General features: G+C 39.7%; 1 protein-coding gene across 1 annotated transcript; it reads left to right on the top strand.

The window, feature by feature from the left end:
• Window positions 1–1,909: 1,909 nt before the first annotated feature.
• Window positions 1,910–17,479, top strand: ogdhl (oxoglutarate dehydrogenase L; the record flags this gene model as incomplete). The annotated part of the gene is made up of 22 exons (XM_079248799.1): window positions 1,910–2,131; window positions 2,451–2,621; window positions 3,293–3,395; window positions 5,213–5,328; window positions 5,401–5,555; window positions 5,979–6,125; window positions 6,228–6,318; window positions 6,392–6,571; window positions 8,348–8,476; window positions 8,656–8,835; window positions 8,923–9,075; window positions 9,692–9,794; window positions 9,914–10,042; window positions 10,311–10,461; window positions 14,542–14,669; window positions 14,757–14,935; window positions 15,042–15,113; window positions 15,641–15,766; window positions 16,695–16,767; window positions 16,857–17,020; window positions 17,125–17,279; window positions 17,356–17,479. The coding sequence occupies 22 exons, from the start codon at window positions 1,910–1,912 to the stop codon at window positions 17,477–17,479; spliced, it is 3,051 nt and encodes a 1,016-aa protein (XP_079104925.1).
• Between the last annotated feature and the right edge of the window lie 1,072 nt (window positions 17,480–18,551).

Below are 18,551 nucleotides of genomic sequence, written 5' to 3' on the forward strand. Positions count from 1 at the left end.
CACTATTAATAAAACGCCATTAAACAGCTGATATTCGCTCAATCTCTGTCAGGCGGCAAAGTCACCATAACAAAGTGGCATTTCAGTTCATAATTGCATGACCCCTGTATTCCCCAGGTCAGCTGGATAGCAGTGGCTAACACGAAACTTGTGCAAATGCAAATAAAAGCCTCCAGGGCACATTGAGTCTTATTCTTTCTTGTATTAGTCAGAAAATATGCTTGTTGCTTCACTACATGAAAAAAAAAAAAAAAAAAAAGATATAATATATATTGAAGCTGTGATTAGTGATACTCTGATATTCAGAGCTACACTGTTCTGTGACTTGTGCCAACTCAGGTCCCCCCCCCCCCCCCCCTCTCTGTGATGCTTGTTTTGATTGATAATTCTGCTCCTTGTGTCTGCAAGTATGAATAATGAAAATCTAGATGATGATGAGGAGAGTAGGGTTAGAAAGGGGGAAGGAAAGAGGGAGGAGGGAAGGCCAATTATCTTATTGTTCAACCCACTCAAGGTAGAGGCCCATCAATCTGAAATCACTTGCTCAAATGACTCATGTTCAGCCTCTATAAAAGTTTAATTGGCTTATATAATTAACACTGAAGGCAAAGACATGTGATGTGTCTTCAGTGGAAAACGACCCGTCTGCTCAGAAGTGTGTGTACGGGCACACAAATAGGAACATAAATGTTATTGGGTGATATAAAAAGAAATGGGAAACAGAAGGATGGGGTGTCTCATTTATTCACATCTGGATTAACATGAGGGTGTTTCAATCCAACTCAGTTCATTCATTAAAAAACAACTTTCGGGTTCAGTTAAAGCTTTTTGGCTGTGACCCTGTTATCAATGCCGGATTATCCAATGGGCACAGGCCCAGGGGCCCACCTGGGCCCCACATGTGCCCACGTAAGGAAAACACCAGCAGTTTGGATGTAAAGCAAAATGTACATAAAAGCCAGATAGTTACATCACAGTATCCAGTGTGTTGCTAGTGGTACCACTGGCTAAGAGATGTTAGAAATGTTTTTTTCACAGTGTATCATTCACAACTTTCACAATGTTGCGGTGGGGAAAGGGGCCCTGGGACACTCTGTGCCCAGGGGCCTGTGCACTTTTAATCCGGCCCTGCCTGGTGCCATCTGCACTGTGGGGTGGATGCAGCGAGTTTCTCCCTGCACAAAGGAAGCCACCACCTGACTCGCAGGGGGGCGTGTCAAACCACGTCTCCAGATGAGTCTGTGTTCACCTCCCTTGTCACCTGTCCCGTTTGCACCTCTCGGCCATGACAGCTAAGCCGAAGAGCGATTCAGTCTAAGGTAAATGTACTTTTCAGAAATAAAGCCTTAGCTACCTCATGAAGCACCGCTCTTCGGCCATTGTAGCGGCACTTCTGCAATGTCAGAGACGAAGGGAGATTATGGGGATTTATGTTGACGTTGTGGGATTAGAGGTCCAGAGGAAAAGCGATGTAGGATGAAAAAAAAAAAAAAAGCAAGCTGTTTTGGCACTGATGTCGGCGCAGTAATCTGAGGGAGCCTGTAAACATCGTGCAGGAAAAGGTGAGGAAAGTTGCAGCAGAGGTTAGGGTTATAAAACTGTAACTGTGGCACTGTCACAGGATTACGCGCAAAATGAGCGCACAGACTACGCCGAAAGAGACGCATATTGGTGGGAAGCTGCGAGGTTAAATATAGTCGGCTATTATCAGCGCAAACACGGTCTGAAATATATCAATGCGGTCATTTTTACGTCATAAATGTCGGGTGAGCGCACAGTTCAACCAGTTTAGTTTGTCTCCATCTTAGTGAGGACATTTCAAAAACAAAAACTGAGGAAAAATGTGTGATGTCAGGATGTATGTGTGTTGATTTTCTTTCCAATCTCTTTCGCTGTGTTATTTCCAGCCATGAGCCAGTTTCGGGTGATAGCGGGTGTTCTCAGGGGTGGGTGTGTTGGTCGGAGTCAGTTGCAGCGTGGCTATGGTGGGGGCCTCTGCAGGCACAGGGCTGATTCTACGAGGGGCTGCTCCTCCAAGGCGAAGCCCCTTCTCCCAGCTGTGGCCAGTAACTCCAACTATATTGACGAGATGTACTTGGCCTGGCTGGAGGACCATAAAAACGTCCATGAGGTAACTGTGCAAAAGAACATAAAGCATTTCTTCAATAAAAAGCAGCAAAACGCACTGCTGATGATTTTGTGATTAAGTTACATTTACCTCCAAGTGTTGGCTTAAAAATATAGTTTAGTATCTCTGACTAGAGGGGATTTCATGAATTATGATATGTATATTAAAAAAAAAAAAGTTATTAATAGTTAAGTTGCCTGGAGGAAAATATGCTTTAACTGCAGTGTCCCGGATTCCTGTCCAGCAGTTCTTTATCTTATCTAAGACTCAGGAAGCAGCAGGGACACATCTTTATATGTTTCATCCTTCCTCTGGGTTCTAGTCCTGGGATGGATATTTCCGAAACGTCCAGGTGTCCAGTCCATCTGTTGAGGCAGGCAAAAGACGGCCTTCCGCTCTGCTGCAGGGCCGTGTGTTGTCCCACACACCGGACCTGACCCAGAAAGTGGTGGAGGACCACCTGGCTGTGCACTCTCTCATTAGAGCCTACCAGGTATCCCACCTTCACCTATCTCACCTGTGAAGAACACACACATATACACACAGGTTAGGTATTTAATTTACTTATATGTATTAATGAAAAGACACATTCAAACCTTTAAGCTGTGTTTGTCAGCAGAATTAAAATACCCCCCTTTCTGGAGCCACATGTAACTATTTGTATCTGCATTTATCCCCTAAAATCCACTTGCCAAAACCGATGCAGCTGGCACGAAAGCTGTTTATAATGTGTGTCCTTGTATAAAAAGGAATATACAATTTGTTTGTCACTGCAAGAGGTTATGCAAATTGCAAGATTAGCTCTACCCACTTACCCTGACTGCTTTCTGAAAATGGAAATATCAAAGAGACTACTTAAACAAAGCAGGTGGTAACATTTCCCCTCGACCCTAAATTAATTCACAGAACTATCTGAGGGATTTATTAAATTCCGTCTTTTGGCAACGGCATCTTTTTTTTTCTTTTATTCCCAGCCTGTCGCAGTCCTGGATGAAATATGTGTGTGTGCATCGACATGAAAGCTCACATAAGACTGTCTGTTTTTATGAAGGTTGACCTGTTAAAACAACACGCAGCTCATTTTTTATGTTGATGCGCAGCTTCCTGATTGAATCCAAACAGCTTCTTTTCTTCTCCTCTTTCATATGTGTGTTTTGCATATAGATTCGTGGTCACCATGTTGCCCAGTTAGACCCATTGGGAATCCTTGAAGCTGATCTGGACTCCTTTGTTCCCTCTGACTTGATCACCACAATTGATAAACTGGGTGAGATTTCTCCTTTTAGTTGTCTGATGCACATCTTACATCACAGCTGACAAACATTTTACATGTGAAAAGAGAACAGCTTTTTTCGTGTTGCTGGCGTCATCAATAGAGTCACAATCAGAAGAGCTTTACTAATAAATTCACGCCTTCAACCTCTCTTTTAGGGTCTCAGTCCGGAGGATTACTAGTCGTGGTGGGCGGATTATTTCAAACGCCTTAATATTATATAATTTATTTTAATTTGCTCATGACTTGTTCTTTATTTAAGTGTTTTTTTTTCCTGTTACTGCACACACAAATATACATGTTATACACGCATCTTTGAGTTGCATAACACTCCAGACTTACCAGTGGAAGTGGTATTTCATTGCAAAGCATCCCATCAAATTCCCCACCAAGTGCATCTACGGGTTGGTCAGCCTAATGCTGTCATTAATCTCAGGCCCAGCTCTTGTCATTCTCCATTTCATTTAGCAGGCTGAGGGTTGGAGGATGCGAGATGGCCACAGAAAGCGATCGAAGTCTACAGTAATAGCGAGCGGAGTGGAGAGAGGGAGGCATTGTTCCTGTTGGCTGCTGTTATCAGTGATCAGTGTGTGTCAGGACATAGCATTGCATTATGTATTGTCACTAGGGTTATAGCTTCCTAATGAAAGCTAATGACAGCCTCAGCGGTTCCTTATTTGGTCAACTGATGGTACATGAGGTCTATTCTTGGCCTTATTTGTCTTCTCCCTGTTCTTAATATGATTTGCACCTGTCTCCTCTGATGTAGTCCATGATCTTGAGCATCACCAGCTCTCTCAGGTGGGTTTTTGCTGGAGCACAAACCAACCTGCATGTGAATTTACTTTGAAACAGGCTTTATTTTCTTTACTCAGGATTTATTTAATCATTGCTTAGTGTCATCAAACACATTAACTCAAATTAAGCTTCTGAATTTTAGAAGTGAATTTATTGCAGCCAATGCTGTTTGGAGGCGTTTTCGAGCTGCTAATGATTCGTTATCCCAATGTTAATTAATCTTTCACCTATTATAATTTGATAAATCAGTTAATCATTTAGTCAGTCCACTTTGAACACTTGTCAGAAGTTAAACAAGGCTAAAGGGGATATCGTAAGATTACTAGTTTTGCTGGGCTAACAGTCCAAAACTCAAACATATATCAGTCAAACCCTATCAAACCCACGGATGGGAAAAGTTAATAACATCGATTATCTGATCACGATGCTTGGCTTTCATATTAACCCTCACCATCAATCTCGACATCTGTTCCCTCACCATGGTTACAGTGCTCATGGTCGAGGCAACTTCGTAATCCTCTCATCATCTCAAAATGTATTCAAGAGTGACTTAAAGAACATTACAAAGAACCCAGGTGAGTGACCTGGTCAACAAACTTTCGGGGTGTAAATCTTATCAAGTGTTCACAGAATGAGCTGGAACACTCCTGATCATCAGAGGTCCTCACCCTGCAACAAGCAAGAGCCAAAGAATCTGTTGAATTTTTTGGGCTTACTAATGACCTGAAGTTTTTTCTGGATTTAGTTTAGATCATAAACTGATCCTGACTGAAGGGAGGTCTTCACGCCATGGTTGTCTCTGCTTAAAAACAAGACAAACAAATAACAAAACTAGTTTAATTGATCTTTAGTGAAAATGCTCAAATTTTCAAGGAACTATTGAATTATCTGCACACTGTAATGATACTGATTTCTTCCACGTCAATGACAAAAGACAAAGAAATTAAATAGCAAGTGATGCAACTAGCAATAAGAAGTGATTTTCAGTTATAGGATGAGTTGTCATGTTGCAGGTTTCTATGGGCTTGATGAGTCTGACTTGGATAGAAGCTTCCAGCTGCCCCCCACCACCTTCATCGGAGGACAAGACATTACTCTTCCGCTTAGAGAAATCATACGGCGACTAGAGGTAATCTGTTTGTGCTTGTTTCCATGCATGCATTGCACTCTGTAGAAACACATTTAATTGTCTCTTTTTCAGACATCATACTGCGGTCACATCGGGGTTGAGTTTATGTTCATAAACAACGTGGATCAGTGTCAGTGGATTCGTCAGAAGTTTGAGACCCCTGGGATCTTGCATTTCACTAATGATGAGAAGAGGACTCTGCTTGCCCGCCTGATCAGATCCACACGGTCAGCATGAGTAAACATCTGCTGATTTATACCTTGTTGAAAGTGTAATACGTCACTTTTAGTTATACCTCCCATCAGAGACTGGCTTAATGTAAATAAAACTCCTGCACACATGCTTTTAGAAATTAGCACACTCTTTACCCTGTGAGTTTTTTTTCATCCGTGATGAATGATCTGAATCATTGAAGGTTCCTGGAAGGGATTTGTTGCTATTCTGTGCTTTTATTTCTTACTGCATTGTCTTGTATAACTAAGCATATTCAATAACAACTGTTGGCAATGGAATAAATTAGCCAAATGTATATTCTCTCATCAATCACTGTATTGTTGAAATATATTTCATCGTGTTATTAAATGTTTTTTTTTTTTATTGTTATGTGTAGCAAAACTATCCGTGTATCTGTGGGCTGTTATTATTTCCAGATTTGAGGATTTCTTGGCCAGAAAGTGGTCATCAGAAAAACGTTTCGGTCTGGAGGGCTGTGAAGTTCTCATCCCTGCTCTTAAAACCATCATTGACACATCAAGCGCTGCTGGCATCGACAGTGTAATCATGGGGATGCCTCATAGGTAATATACACCAGATTTTTTTTTCCCTTACTCTCACTTATGTTTGTCAACTTCTTCCTTTTTTACCCTATCTGATGTAGACTTTGTGATCTTTATTTCCAGGGGTCGGCTTAATGTCTTGGCCAATGTAATCCGTAAGGACCTTGACCAGATCTTCTGTCAGTTTGACCCTAAATTAGAAGCTGCTGATGAGGTCAGATAAATTTGTGGGTTTTACCTACATCTACAAGCAGTCCTTTATTAAATCTGCATTTTAAAATGTGTAGGGTTCAGGTGATGTTAAATACCACCTTGGGATGTACCATGAGCGGATCAACCGTAAAACAGATAAGAACATCACTTTGTCGCTCATGGCGAATCCGTCCCACCTGGAGGCGGTGGATCCAGTGGTTCAGGGGAAGACCAAAGCCGAACAGTTCTACAGAGGAGATGCTCAGGGAAAGAAGGTAACCTTTAGTGTATTAGTTAACATGTTTGAAAACATCGTTGTTCCTTAAAAATGTCATGTACAGAGATTTCAGGAGCCCACTGTATTTGTTCCAATGCAGAGTACCCCCCCCCCCCCCCCCCCCCCCCCCCCCCCCCAAGCATCACTTTTAGGGTTGCAGGGTTACATAAGTTGGTAATGCAACACCTATGTTCCTATTTGTGTGCCCATGGACACACTTCTTGGGTCATTTTTCCTTTAACGATAAGTCACATGTTATCATAGGACAAGTCACCATCATAATGTCGAAGATCTCAGTTATATTTGCAATTATATGTGCTTTATTGTGTTGTAATGGATAACAAGCAGTCTGCAGGTGTGTGAGTAGTCCCCTCAGTGTAAGATGTTAAATGGACTTTGAAAAGTGCTTTTTTTAAAAAAATTTATTTATTTGAATTTGCACTTTAAAAGAAACAGTAGAACATTCATATAGGAGAAAAAGTAAGAGGAAAGGTTCAAATGATGGACAGTACGCGTAAAATATTATAAATTACAGTGCTGGGGATGTTGGAAACCCTATAAAGGCTTATTGAGAACCTCACCATAATCTAAATATAAGAATAAATTAAGTAATTAATTAAACCAGATAAAGGAAATACATACAATGAAGCATAAACCCCCCCAAAAATAAACAAGCGTTAAATGCAAAAATATTACAAATAAAATAAATATAACAGTAGAGCACAATTTAACATGATCCCACTGCAAATAGATGTTCTTTCAAATTCTTTTTGAAAACTAATGAAGAAGGTGATATGTCTAACAAAGTAATGTATTTATTCCATAAATGGACGTCTCTGAATTTAATGGAAAACAGACTGAAGAAGCTTAGATTGCCTGGTAATTCTGGAATGAATATTTGAATTATGTTGGAAGCACTGTTGGAATTGATAAGGAAGTGTGTGACCCAAATACTGGACTTTGTAGAGAAAAATACATGTTTCTACAATGTTTATATTATAAACTGTCAAGATGTTCAGCTTAGTAAATCGAACACCAGGCCTATCAGTATGGTTGGAACTAGTGGCTATTCTGATGAAACGTTTCTGAATTAAATAGAGTTTATATAGGTACGTGGGATAGGTGCTCGGCCTGACAATGTTGCAGTGCAGAAGGTATGGACATATAAGACTATAATATAATGTTAATAAGCCAGATCTATTAAGGTATTTGTAAATTTTTCTGATAATTCCCAGATTTTTGGACTTTTGTTTTAGATATAAAATCGATATGTTTTTTCCAAGAGCACTTTTCATCAACATATACCCCCAACAAGTGGAGTATACTCTGTATTTCTATTCCATCATTGAATAATTTAGCATATTCAAATTTAATCATCTTGACTACTCCAAGTGCTTAACACTACATGTTACGTTTACCTATTCACATGCATATAGCACTTCTACAGTTTTTTCTTTAATATACTAAGTGCCTTTTTTTTTTTTAGCACATTTAAACCCCAAATAGACACATCGGGAGGCAACATGAGGTTCATTGTTTTGCTCAAGGACACTTTGGCATGTAGTCAGGAGAATTTTGGAATCAAGCTGCAAACTTTCAGGTTGACAGACGACTGCTCTTCCTCCTGAGCCACAGCCGTCCCAGTAAGAAGTTTGTACTTACTGGTTACTCTCTATTAACTGACTGAGCAGCAGTGACAAGTTTGGAATGTGAAAGTCTTCTCCAAAACATGTAAGATTCTTCGACCCAGTGAGTGTGTCATGTCATTTTCAAGGTGATGTCCATCTTAATGCATGGTGATGCTGCTTTTGCTGGACAAGGGGTTGTATATGAGACCTTCCACCTGAGTGAGCTCCCGTCGTATACCACACATGGTACAATCCATGTGGTGGTTAACAACCAGGTACTACAGAGTTGTTATTCTTTTTCATATTTTTTTTAAATTTTACTGTGTAAAGTCCAAGCATACTATAACAGAAATGACGCTTTTGTTCTACCTATGAAGAGATATTTGAACACATTTTAGTTCAGTATGTGAATCAAAGCTCTCTGTGAAATATGTTTTTTATTGATGCTCCTCAGATTGGCTTTACTACAGATCCTCGAGTAGCCCGCTCATCTCCTTACCCGACCGATGTGGCTCGGGTTGTCAACGCACCCATCTTCCATGTGAATGCTGATGATCCTGAGGCTGTAATGTATGTTTGCCGGGTGGCTGCTGAGTGGAAGACCACCTTCAACAAGGATGTCGTCATTGACCTGGTCAGTCAGTTGCTGAAATATATGAACTAATTTACATCTGCATACTTTGGCGAAGACCTTCTCTTTGTAAGCTGTGCATTTTTACAGGTTTGTTACAGACGTTTTGGCCATAATGAAATGGATGAGCCCATGTTCACCCAGCCCCTGATGTATAAACAGATCCGCCGGCAGGAGCATGTACTGAAAAAGTATTCTGACAAGCTGATTGCAGAAAGAGCAGTGACACTGCAGGAATTTGAGGTTTGTAATCTAATACAGTTTTCTCTTGTTAAATATACGGTAAAGTGCATGCTGCTACTGTATACTGCTTTATGTGGCATATTGCTATCTGCAGGGTTACTTACATTAAATCATACTATGACATTACTCCAGCCTTCAAGCAAATATGTTGTGCCAGCACTGCTGTGTTTGAGTTTCAATTTGCAGCCTCACCTCAATCACTTAGCCTCACAGTCTCTCACTGAAAGTATATATTGTGTGGTGAGGCTGAAATATGCTTCAGATTTTGCAGCCGTTCAATGGAATTGCTGAGGTTTGTCATCCAAAACAGTAACTTTGACCATAACATCCATTTTGATTTTTTTTTTATCATGCCACATGGAAGAAAAATACTGCAGTGCCAGTCTCTGGCTTTTGATGGACATTATTTTCTATTGTAGCCTGCTGCTTGGATTCGTATAAAAACCCCATTTATTATGTAGCAAAGGCAGAACCATAACTGCTGCTGGAGACGTTTCTCCTCCTCTAATATGTATTTTTTATTCTTTTTCAGAATCTTTCACTGCTCTAACAATTTAAAAGTTACTTGTTATACTTTGGCATTCTTCATGGACTTTATTCTAAAATGTGTTTGCAGGAAGAAGTTGCCAAATATGACAAGATATGTGAAGAGGCATACACCAGCTCCAAGGATGAAAAGATCTCACACATTCGACACTGGCTTGACTCTCCTTGGCCAGGTTCATCGTCTCATTCCTATAAAAATAAGGAAACACAAGAACAAAATGTAATGCTGTCCAATGTGTTTTGTTGCCTTTCTACTTTTAATTGTCTGCCTTTTCTTTTACTCTCTCTTTAGATTTTTTCACAGCAGAGGGGGAGCCAAAAAGCATGAGCTGCCCACCAACAGGACTGGATGAAGAGGTTTTGCAGCACATTGGCCAGACGGCCAGCTCGGTTCCGCTGGAAGATTTTAAGATCCACCCTGGTGAGTTGTTGTGCCATAGAGCAGAGCACTGAGTCCGAGCCGTCAGTCATCCTATCAAGGCAGCACTCTTTGATGTTGTTATATCATGCAAGAAGTATCCACATTTGTTTAATTTTTGGACATTTTTCTATGCAACTGAATTAATCTTCAAAACCCTTCTGGTCAAGAAGCAAGGCTTTGGTCAGCTGGGCTGGCTCATAACAGCAGAACCTATGTCAACATAATGTGTTTTTAAAATACTTTCCCTTTCCTTGTTTGTGTCCTCCAGGTGTGTCTCGCATCCTACGTGGTCGAGCTGAGCTGGTAAAGAATCGGCAGATGGACTGGGCTCTGGGAGAGTACGTGGCCTTTGGCTCCCTTCTCAAAGAAGGCATACATGTCCGACTCAGTGGGCAAGATGTTGAAAGAGGAACCTTTAGGTGAGTCTTTGTGAATCGAAGAATGTTCTTTACATTAATGTTTGATTTCATTGTTTACTCGATGTTTATATGTGTTCTTATTTTTATTTTATTTTATTGATAAAGCTTTTATTTAAACAACAACAACAAAAAACAAAAAGATCTCCATCCCAACTCAAACATCCACCCATGAATCAGTGCTGAGAGATGATCAAATTATTCCTGCTTCTGTGTTGCACTTCACCATGCGATTCATCCACATAATCTTTCCAAGAAAGCCTGGTATATCAAGAATAGAAGGATACAAAGACTGAAAAACAGTGAAAGGAAATATAAAAAAACCAAAAACAAGACAAATCACTAGGTGGACAATTAGACTTGGTCCAAATATGGCAACAATGGATTCCAACAATATTTCCATTTACAGTGACATTTCCCATCATACATTCACAAAATTTCTTCAAAAGAATAACTGCCACTGCAATCCTTTCTAAAAACCTGTAGGTGTATTACATTTCCCGTGTGATTGGTTTCTTCAGTTGCAGCACACCAGCACTTCTATGGTTATATGTAAGAAGCCTAAAAGACCCCTCAGACCCCCTCACAAAGCCTATTTAGGTGTGCAGTGGAGATCAAGATGTAGTTTTGACTGAGTTTCTTACCATCTCTAAGGGAGCCATACAGCCTGCAGAGGAAACTCTGCAGCCACTTGTATTTGTGTTCTTGTTCTTTCACACACTCCCAACAGCTTGTGACGAAAAGCAGAAACACGAATAGACCAGTAAGTTTAGAGTTTTTCCCTTTAGACTCAACTTTTTCTTCACCACTACAGCATGATGCAGACCGCACGAGTTTGGGGTACAATATATAGACTTCTACACATATGGATGCTGTGTGTTGACTCGCTGACATCACAGTGATGTGTTCATCATACATTAGATTGATATTTCTTTAAACTTATATGGAACATTTTTGTTAGTTATGTGGCTCGGCCTGTTATCTCTCTGCTCTGTGAAGTGAATGATGACTGGAGATCATCTTGCAATGAGATCATACCAGCTGCAACACCTGCATCTGCTGTATTGTTATGTTGTTGACAAAAACTGAGAGACAGTCAGATGGAGATATAAACACCTGCCAAAGAAATCTGCAGCAGCAGGTTAACAGCATATTTTTAGCGTGACACACAGATTGACAGAGAGAGGTAATAACACAACTGTTTAAAACTAATAATATGTACTTTTTTTTTTATTAAAGTGAAGCAGATTTAATTGTTTTTAAGAGAATATTCTATTTAGATGTGACTGCGTAGCTTGTGTTTACATAAAACATTGGTACACTGGTGCATATTCAACATAATATAAGGTCTAATACTTCGCATGATGAGACATGGACATGTGGATCAGACCTGCTGTATACAGTCTGTTATATATGAATCTCTAATAAATAATTTCCCTAAAACACCTGCAACACCTGCCACTCAGCTCAATGGCAGATCTTGAGGTGATCGTGTCCAAAATGTCTTCATTTAAAATGAAATTGTTTGCAATTTCAGTGTCTGTATACAACCAGAACTGAGGGGCAACAACAGTCTCTTAAACATATTGAATTAAGTAACAAAGGGTGTGTGGAGAATGGCATTGTGAGTCTGACAGACAGAAGACATCAGCGCAGTCTCTAGGGAGCTGCAAAGCCCACATGGTGTTGTCATGGTATGGAGGGAACGAGTGACACATGAACAAAACCAGCCCCCCTTTTACTGTGCCTGTCTCATCTGTCCCCTATCATTTCTCTAGCAGCCCATCTTCACTGACAACAGCCAACCCCCCAGTTTACAGCGACATACATCACACTAACTAACCAGAGGCTACAGGGCTTTTCCTCTTGCCTTACATTTACTGTTGACATGTACCTCTCCACTTCAGCATTTCCTTTCTGCAGGGTGATTTACCCTGCAGAAAAAATGACAAGATCTCTGTATCACCTGTTGTTTTGTCAAATCCTCTTTGTTTACTTTCTTTTTCTTCACATTTCAGTTGCACTGTGCCCTTGCTACTTTATCAAATTGTGTTTTTTTTTCTTCCTTCTACCTATACTTCTTTCATCCCCCATCACTCTGCTTCCCTTCATAGCTCTCAGGAGCTGAGCATATTGGCATGTTACAGTTGAGTGGGCCTGCTTGTGTTTCTGTGATGTACGCAACTGCATGGACTAATGGATTCAGTCGTCGTATTTGGAAAGGGTGCATGTGCTGCACCGTCCACCCCTTTTCCAGACTAATGGGGCCCCCAGGCAGAGGAAGTGTGTGCGTGTGTGTTTTATTTCTATAATTTTTTTGTTTGCTATATAATCCTAAAGATAAATAAGAGGCAGGGACACGGTTTGGAGGGTAATTGTCTTCGAATCGTGTGCAAGTTTATTGCAGAAGCTAATTTGTGTGTTACCTCAAATAATGAGTTTATTTCATGGAAGTATTTCTTAGAGAGAAAGTGGGAAACCTGCATATTTTGACAAAGGATGAAACATTATGTGCTCTCATTACTCCACAATCATAGATTTTATTTTTCAAAAGGCTCATATTATGTCTTGATAGGTGAAATTAGTCAGTTTCAAGTTAATAAGTTTGGTTATTTCCTGCAGTTCTGTTGCCTGTTACATAATCTGCAGCAGTGTGTGTTTGAATATGTGCATGTGTGTAGATGTCATTGAAGTAATATGAAAGAGCTTTAAGTGATTGTCTGATCGGGTTGGTTTTGAAGCCTGATTCTGTCCTAGAAGCGAGCACTGGCAGAGCTTGTTACTGCTTGGCTCTTTGCTCCCATCAAGTCTTGTTGAACCTCAGACTGACTGAAGATCATGAAAGAGGAGAGTGCTCTTTTAGTAGTGCCTTTTTGGGTGGAAATGAAGTGCAGCGTGCAGATGCAGGACTGGTAAATAAGCCCTTCTTTTCATACTTAAGCTTTAGAAAACCTTTTGTTTCGAGCACCACTGATAATACAGCTTTAACTGCAGACAGTATTTTGTGGTTGTATCATTCTGCACTTAAACTGCATTTAAACCTTTATCAAACTTAATTAAAAATCCTTTATATGACTGGCAGTTTATTTTGTTCCCAAAATAGATATTCATTTATTCTGAAATCTACACATAATTTTCCTTTTAAAAATCAAACATAGCACAAATATAATACAAAAAAAAATTCTATTTCAACATGTATTTAGACATTTCACATGAAATGTTTTTGAAGCACCAGTATAGCATGCAGTGCTATACTGGTGCTATTACTTTCCTTTGCATGATCCTCCCACCCTGGCAAACTTGTCTTTTGAAGGTTTCTGTCCCTCTTAGTGGAAACACTCAAATTCCCCTACCTAAAATCGTCCCCAGAAATTAGTCATCTTGACAAAAAAATGGAGCAAAGCAAAAGTACCAAGAAGAACTTTGGCGAACTATTGCTGTAGAATATTTAAAGAAATGTGCATGAAAGCTTGTCTAGAAGCTTCCAAGACTTAATATTTAATTGGACGTGATCCCCAGATGATTTATTCCGATAACTTTGTTGGTAATGTTAGCATCCATTCATTTCATTCATTCATTTTCTGAACCGCTTAATCCAATTCAGGGTCGCTTGGAAGCTATCCCAGCTGGCTTTGGGCAACAGGCAGGGTACACCCTGGACAGCTCACCAGTCCATTGCAGGGCCACACAGAGATGAACAACCATTCACACTCACTCCTATGGGCAATTTAGAGTAACCAATTAACCTAACTTTGGATGGTGGGAGGAAGCTGGAGTACCCAGAGAGAACCCACACATACACAGGGAGAACATGCAAAGGCCACTGACCAAAACCCCTCCCCAGCCAAGGATTGAACCAGTGACCTTCTTGCTGTGAGGCCACAGTGCTAACCACTGTACCACTGTGCAGCCTATGTTAGCATCCTAACATGGTAAATAATGAAGAAAAACTGGAAAATCATATAACTCACTCATAACTGTGCTGTTCTAGAAAAATAGAACTTACAAAGGGAGCGACATGACCAAAATGTTGTTTCTTTACCTTATTCACGGTCTTCAGTTTTTTCTTCTGATAATTTGCAGTCACCGTCACCATGTTCTTCATGATCAAGAGGTAGACAAACGTATCTGTGTTCCCATGAATCACCTGTGGGCGAACCAGGCTCCTTACACTGTCTGCAACAGCTCTTTGTCAGAGTATGGAGTTCTAGGTAAGACTGAAGCTCCTGTGACTGAACACCGTGATGTTGTACAGTCTTTATTTTTGCTTTTCTGTACAATGATGTCTGCAATTTCAGGCTTTGAGCTTGGCTTTGCCATGGCCAATCCAAATGCTTTGATTCTGTGGGAGGCTCAATTTGGAGACTTTCACAACACAGCCCAGTGTATCATTGACCAGTTCATAAGCTCGGGCCAGGCCAAGTGGGTTCGCAACAATGGCATTGTCCTACTGCTGCCCCATGGAATGGAAGGAATGGTGAGAAATGAAAACCAGACCGGCTTTTCATCATTTAAATGTGTCATAGATTTTTAGAAATGAACTTGGAGACAGTTGGATGATACTTTTTTTTTTCTTTTCTCAGGGTCCAGAGCATTCATCAGCTCGGCCTGAGCGCTTCCTCCAAATGAGCAAAGATGATCCAGATCACTTTCCTGTATGTCTCAAATGGTTACCAAGATGTTTCTTTTCTGATTTATGTCTAATAAGTTCTAAGCCATAACAGAGCATAGTCCCTGGTGTACGACAATGAACACCCAGCAGCATCCTGGCATATTGACTTTATTGATGTCGTGACCACTTAAGTGATAGTTTCAATGATAATTGCCAATTTATGTCGAGCTGAAAAGCCTCTTCATTACAGTAAGTGATCAGCCCTAACTCATGTTCCCAAGGGTCAGTTGTTATGTGAGAACATTCGGGGAAGGAAACCGCTGTGGGTTTCCTTAGCAGAAGCTCACCACATCAGGCCATCAAATGGACCATTGATTAGACTATTAGTGGGTGAATGTTAGGGGATTACCATTCTCAGTCCTGTGTGTGTGCAAGAGATACAGTTCATTGATGCATCAACTGTATGTGTTAAATCATGAAAGAAAAAATCAGTTCTGCAGCTAGCACACTCTTAAGTAGCTGAAATGTCTGTTAACGTTTCTAAATCTTCCCCTTTCTTATTTTTGAAAGGACTTCATCGGGGATTTTGAAGTCCAGCAGCTTTACGACTCTAACTGGATTGTGGTCAACTGCTCCACGCCTGCTAACTATAGTCATGTGCTCAGACGACAGATTCAGCTGCCGTTCAGGAAACCGGTAAGGTAAAACATTGATTGATTGATTCAGCAAACTCCATGTCTGTGTTTGGCTTTGCTCCTGTCATGTAATAATTGTTTCATGTAAAAGTTGGCATTAATTACACATCAAAGCTTGATTGGGCTATATTTCAATAGGCAACCATACTCAAGTGGTATTTTCAAAGCCATATAACCATCTACTTTTGTTGTGCTTAAATATTAGTTTCCACTGATAATCTTGAAAGGCTCTAAAATGTGTAAAAACTCACATCAAGCCTTACAAACTGTGTTTTTATCATGATAGACACTGTGTTTTATAAGTTCAGGTGAAATACTATATAACAACCATGATTCAAAAAGTATCTGTATTCAGACTCGAGTTACACAATATGGTGTTTATGTTCCTAATTGGCACTTCAAACCTCTCAAGTATAACTAGTTTGAATAGAAAGTTTTCAAGTGTGACACATTTGGGGTTTTCTTCTTAGATGCACAGCTCTATTTCAGTCTTTCACAGTTCTTTTTCTAAATCCTTAACTGATCCCTTGTTGCACATAAATGCAATGCTTTGCCAAGCATGAGAAAATTACTCCTGAGCAAATTAGTGATTGTGCCAAGAGGGAATAATGTGTTTTTATTTATTTTTTTTTAGTCATTCTTTTTTTTTCTGTGAAAATCGCTGAAATTTTAGGCCTAGTTGACTGAACACAAAGGGTTTTATTTATTTAATTGTGGAAGAAATGTTTTGTTTTCTTGGTACTGATTGGGACTGCTATATGTTGCCAGCAAATTGGCATGAAAAGAGATAAAAGTATTATCTCTGGAGTTTTTTTATGCATGTGTAACATATATACGGATGACAGAATCAATCTGTTGTTTGTCACTGACAAAAAGTTTTCTTCCTTTTTCTTTTTTTTTTTTTTTTTTTTTTAATCATTGTCAAAAAGCTAGTTATTTTCACTCCAAAATCTCTGCTGAGGCACCCAGATGCAAGGTCAAGTTTTGATGACTTCAACAAAGGTGCAGTTTTACTTTATCTCCTGTTAACTGTGACATACCACTGCAATGAGAGAACTGACTTTTGTTAACGTTACTTTAAATGTCTGTAGGTACTAAATTCAAGAGGTTGATTCCTGATGAAGGCCTTGCAAGTCAAAGCCCTGGACAAGTGAAGAGGCTCATCTTCTGCACAGGAAAAGTTTACTATGAACTGGCTAAAGAGAGGAAACAGCTAAATTTGGAGAAAGATGTTGCCATCATCAGACTAGAACAGGTTTTTTTTTTTTTAATTATGTCTTCTGTTTAAACATGTAATTTATGTATTTTTCATGGGAGAAATGCTGTTTTATCTTTCCCGATATCATGCCTCCCCAATAGATCTCTCCATTCCCATTTGACCTGGTCAGAGAAGAAGCAGAGAAATACACCAACGCTGAGCTGGTCTGGTGTCAGGAGGAGCATAAGAACATGGGCTACTATGATTATGTGCGACCGCGGTTCCTCACAGTCGTGGCCAACAGAAAGTCCATTTGGTAAGTCTATATCTAGAGCCAGGGGAAGGATTTCAGCATTGCATACTGGTCACAAACGTTTATTGTTTGTCTTGAGGTATGTGGGACGGGATCCTGCAGCTGCACCTGCGACGGGAAACAAGTCCACTCACCTGAATGAGCTGAAGAGGTTCATGGATACGGCTTTCAACCTGAGCGCCTTCCAAGGAAGGGACATATAAGATATGGCTGAAGATGATTTTAAATTATCTCTTGTGCATCTCTTGGTGTAATAGAATAACAACAATCACACACATAACAAAACATATATATACATACATATATATATATATATATATATATATATATATATATATATATATATATATATATATATATATACACATATATATATATATATATATATATACACATATATATACATATATAAAATATAAACATGCACATGTGTTGATTTATATTTGGAATGCGAGTAGTGACACTTTTATAAGTGTATAAAAGGAATGAAAACTGCTGAAACTGAGCACATCAGTAGGTTTAGTACCTCTATTTTCTTGGGCTACCTTTGCCGTTACAGAGGAGTGTATTTATTGTCACACTTCACTTCACTAGCAGACATGAGCCAGCTGGCAAAGAGACTTTCAGCCACATTTTCTGCTTAGGACATACGGCTCAGCTTCCTCTGTGGAAGCTCAGGTACACAAACACATGCACACAAACGCATCACAGCCTTGGATGCTGTGAGAACCACGCTGATGCTCAGTTGTCACATTAAAATCCCCCAGGTATTAACAGAGTTGATTGTCGTTACCACTGTGTTTAGAGAGGCCCATAGGATTATATTTCCTGTTGAGCCATACTGTAGTTTTTCTTATAGCTGGGAGATTTAACCAGAAGTGCACGATCATAATAATATATGTTTAGTGACTTAAAGCTTTACATATGGCAGCTTATTACTGAAATAGCCACATCTCTGTAGGGAAACATCTGCACAGCTGTGATGTGCACCAGACCAGGAAATGATCAAAATATACAATAAAATATACATGACTTCAATAGTTTGCTTTTTTGTGGCAATTATTTTTTACTTCATTGTGAATCCAATGTCTGTGGTTTAATATAACACACATACAAGTCAAATATTGATGAGCTGATCTACTTAATAGAAAGTAATATGTACTATTTATTATTACAGTATGTGTAATAGCCTGCAAGAATACAGAGACATTTCTTTGCCATTAATAATCTATTTCAGTTTGGTTAATATTCAGAAGTGTACAAACAGGAGAATAC

The sequence above is a fragment of the Telmatherina bonti genome (assembly GCF_933228915.1).
Source record: "Telmatherina bonti genome assembly, chromosome: 11".
Taxonomy (NCBI): domain Eukaryota; kingdom Metazoa; phylum Chordata; class Actinopteri; order Atheriniformes; family Telmatherinidae; genus Telmatherina; species Telmatherina bonti.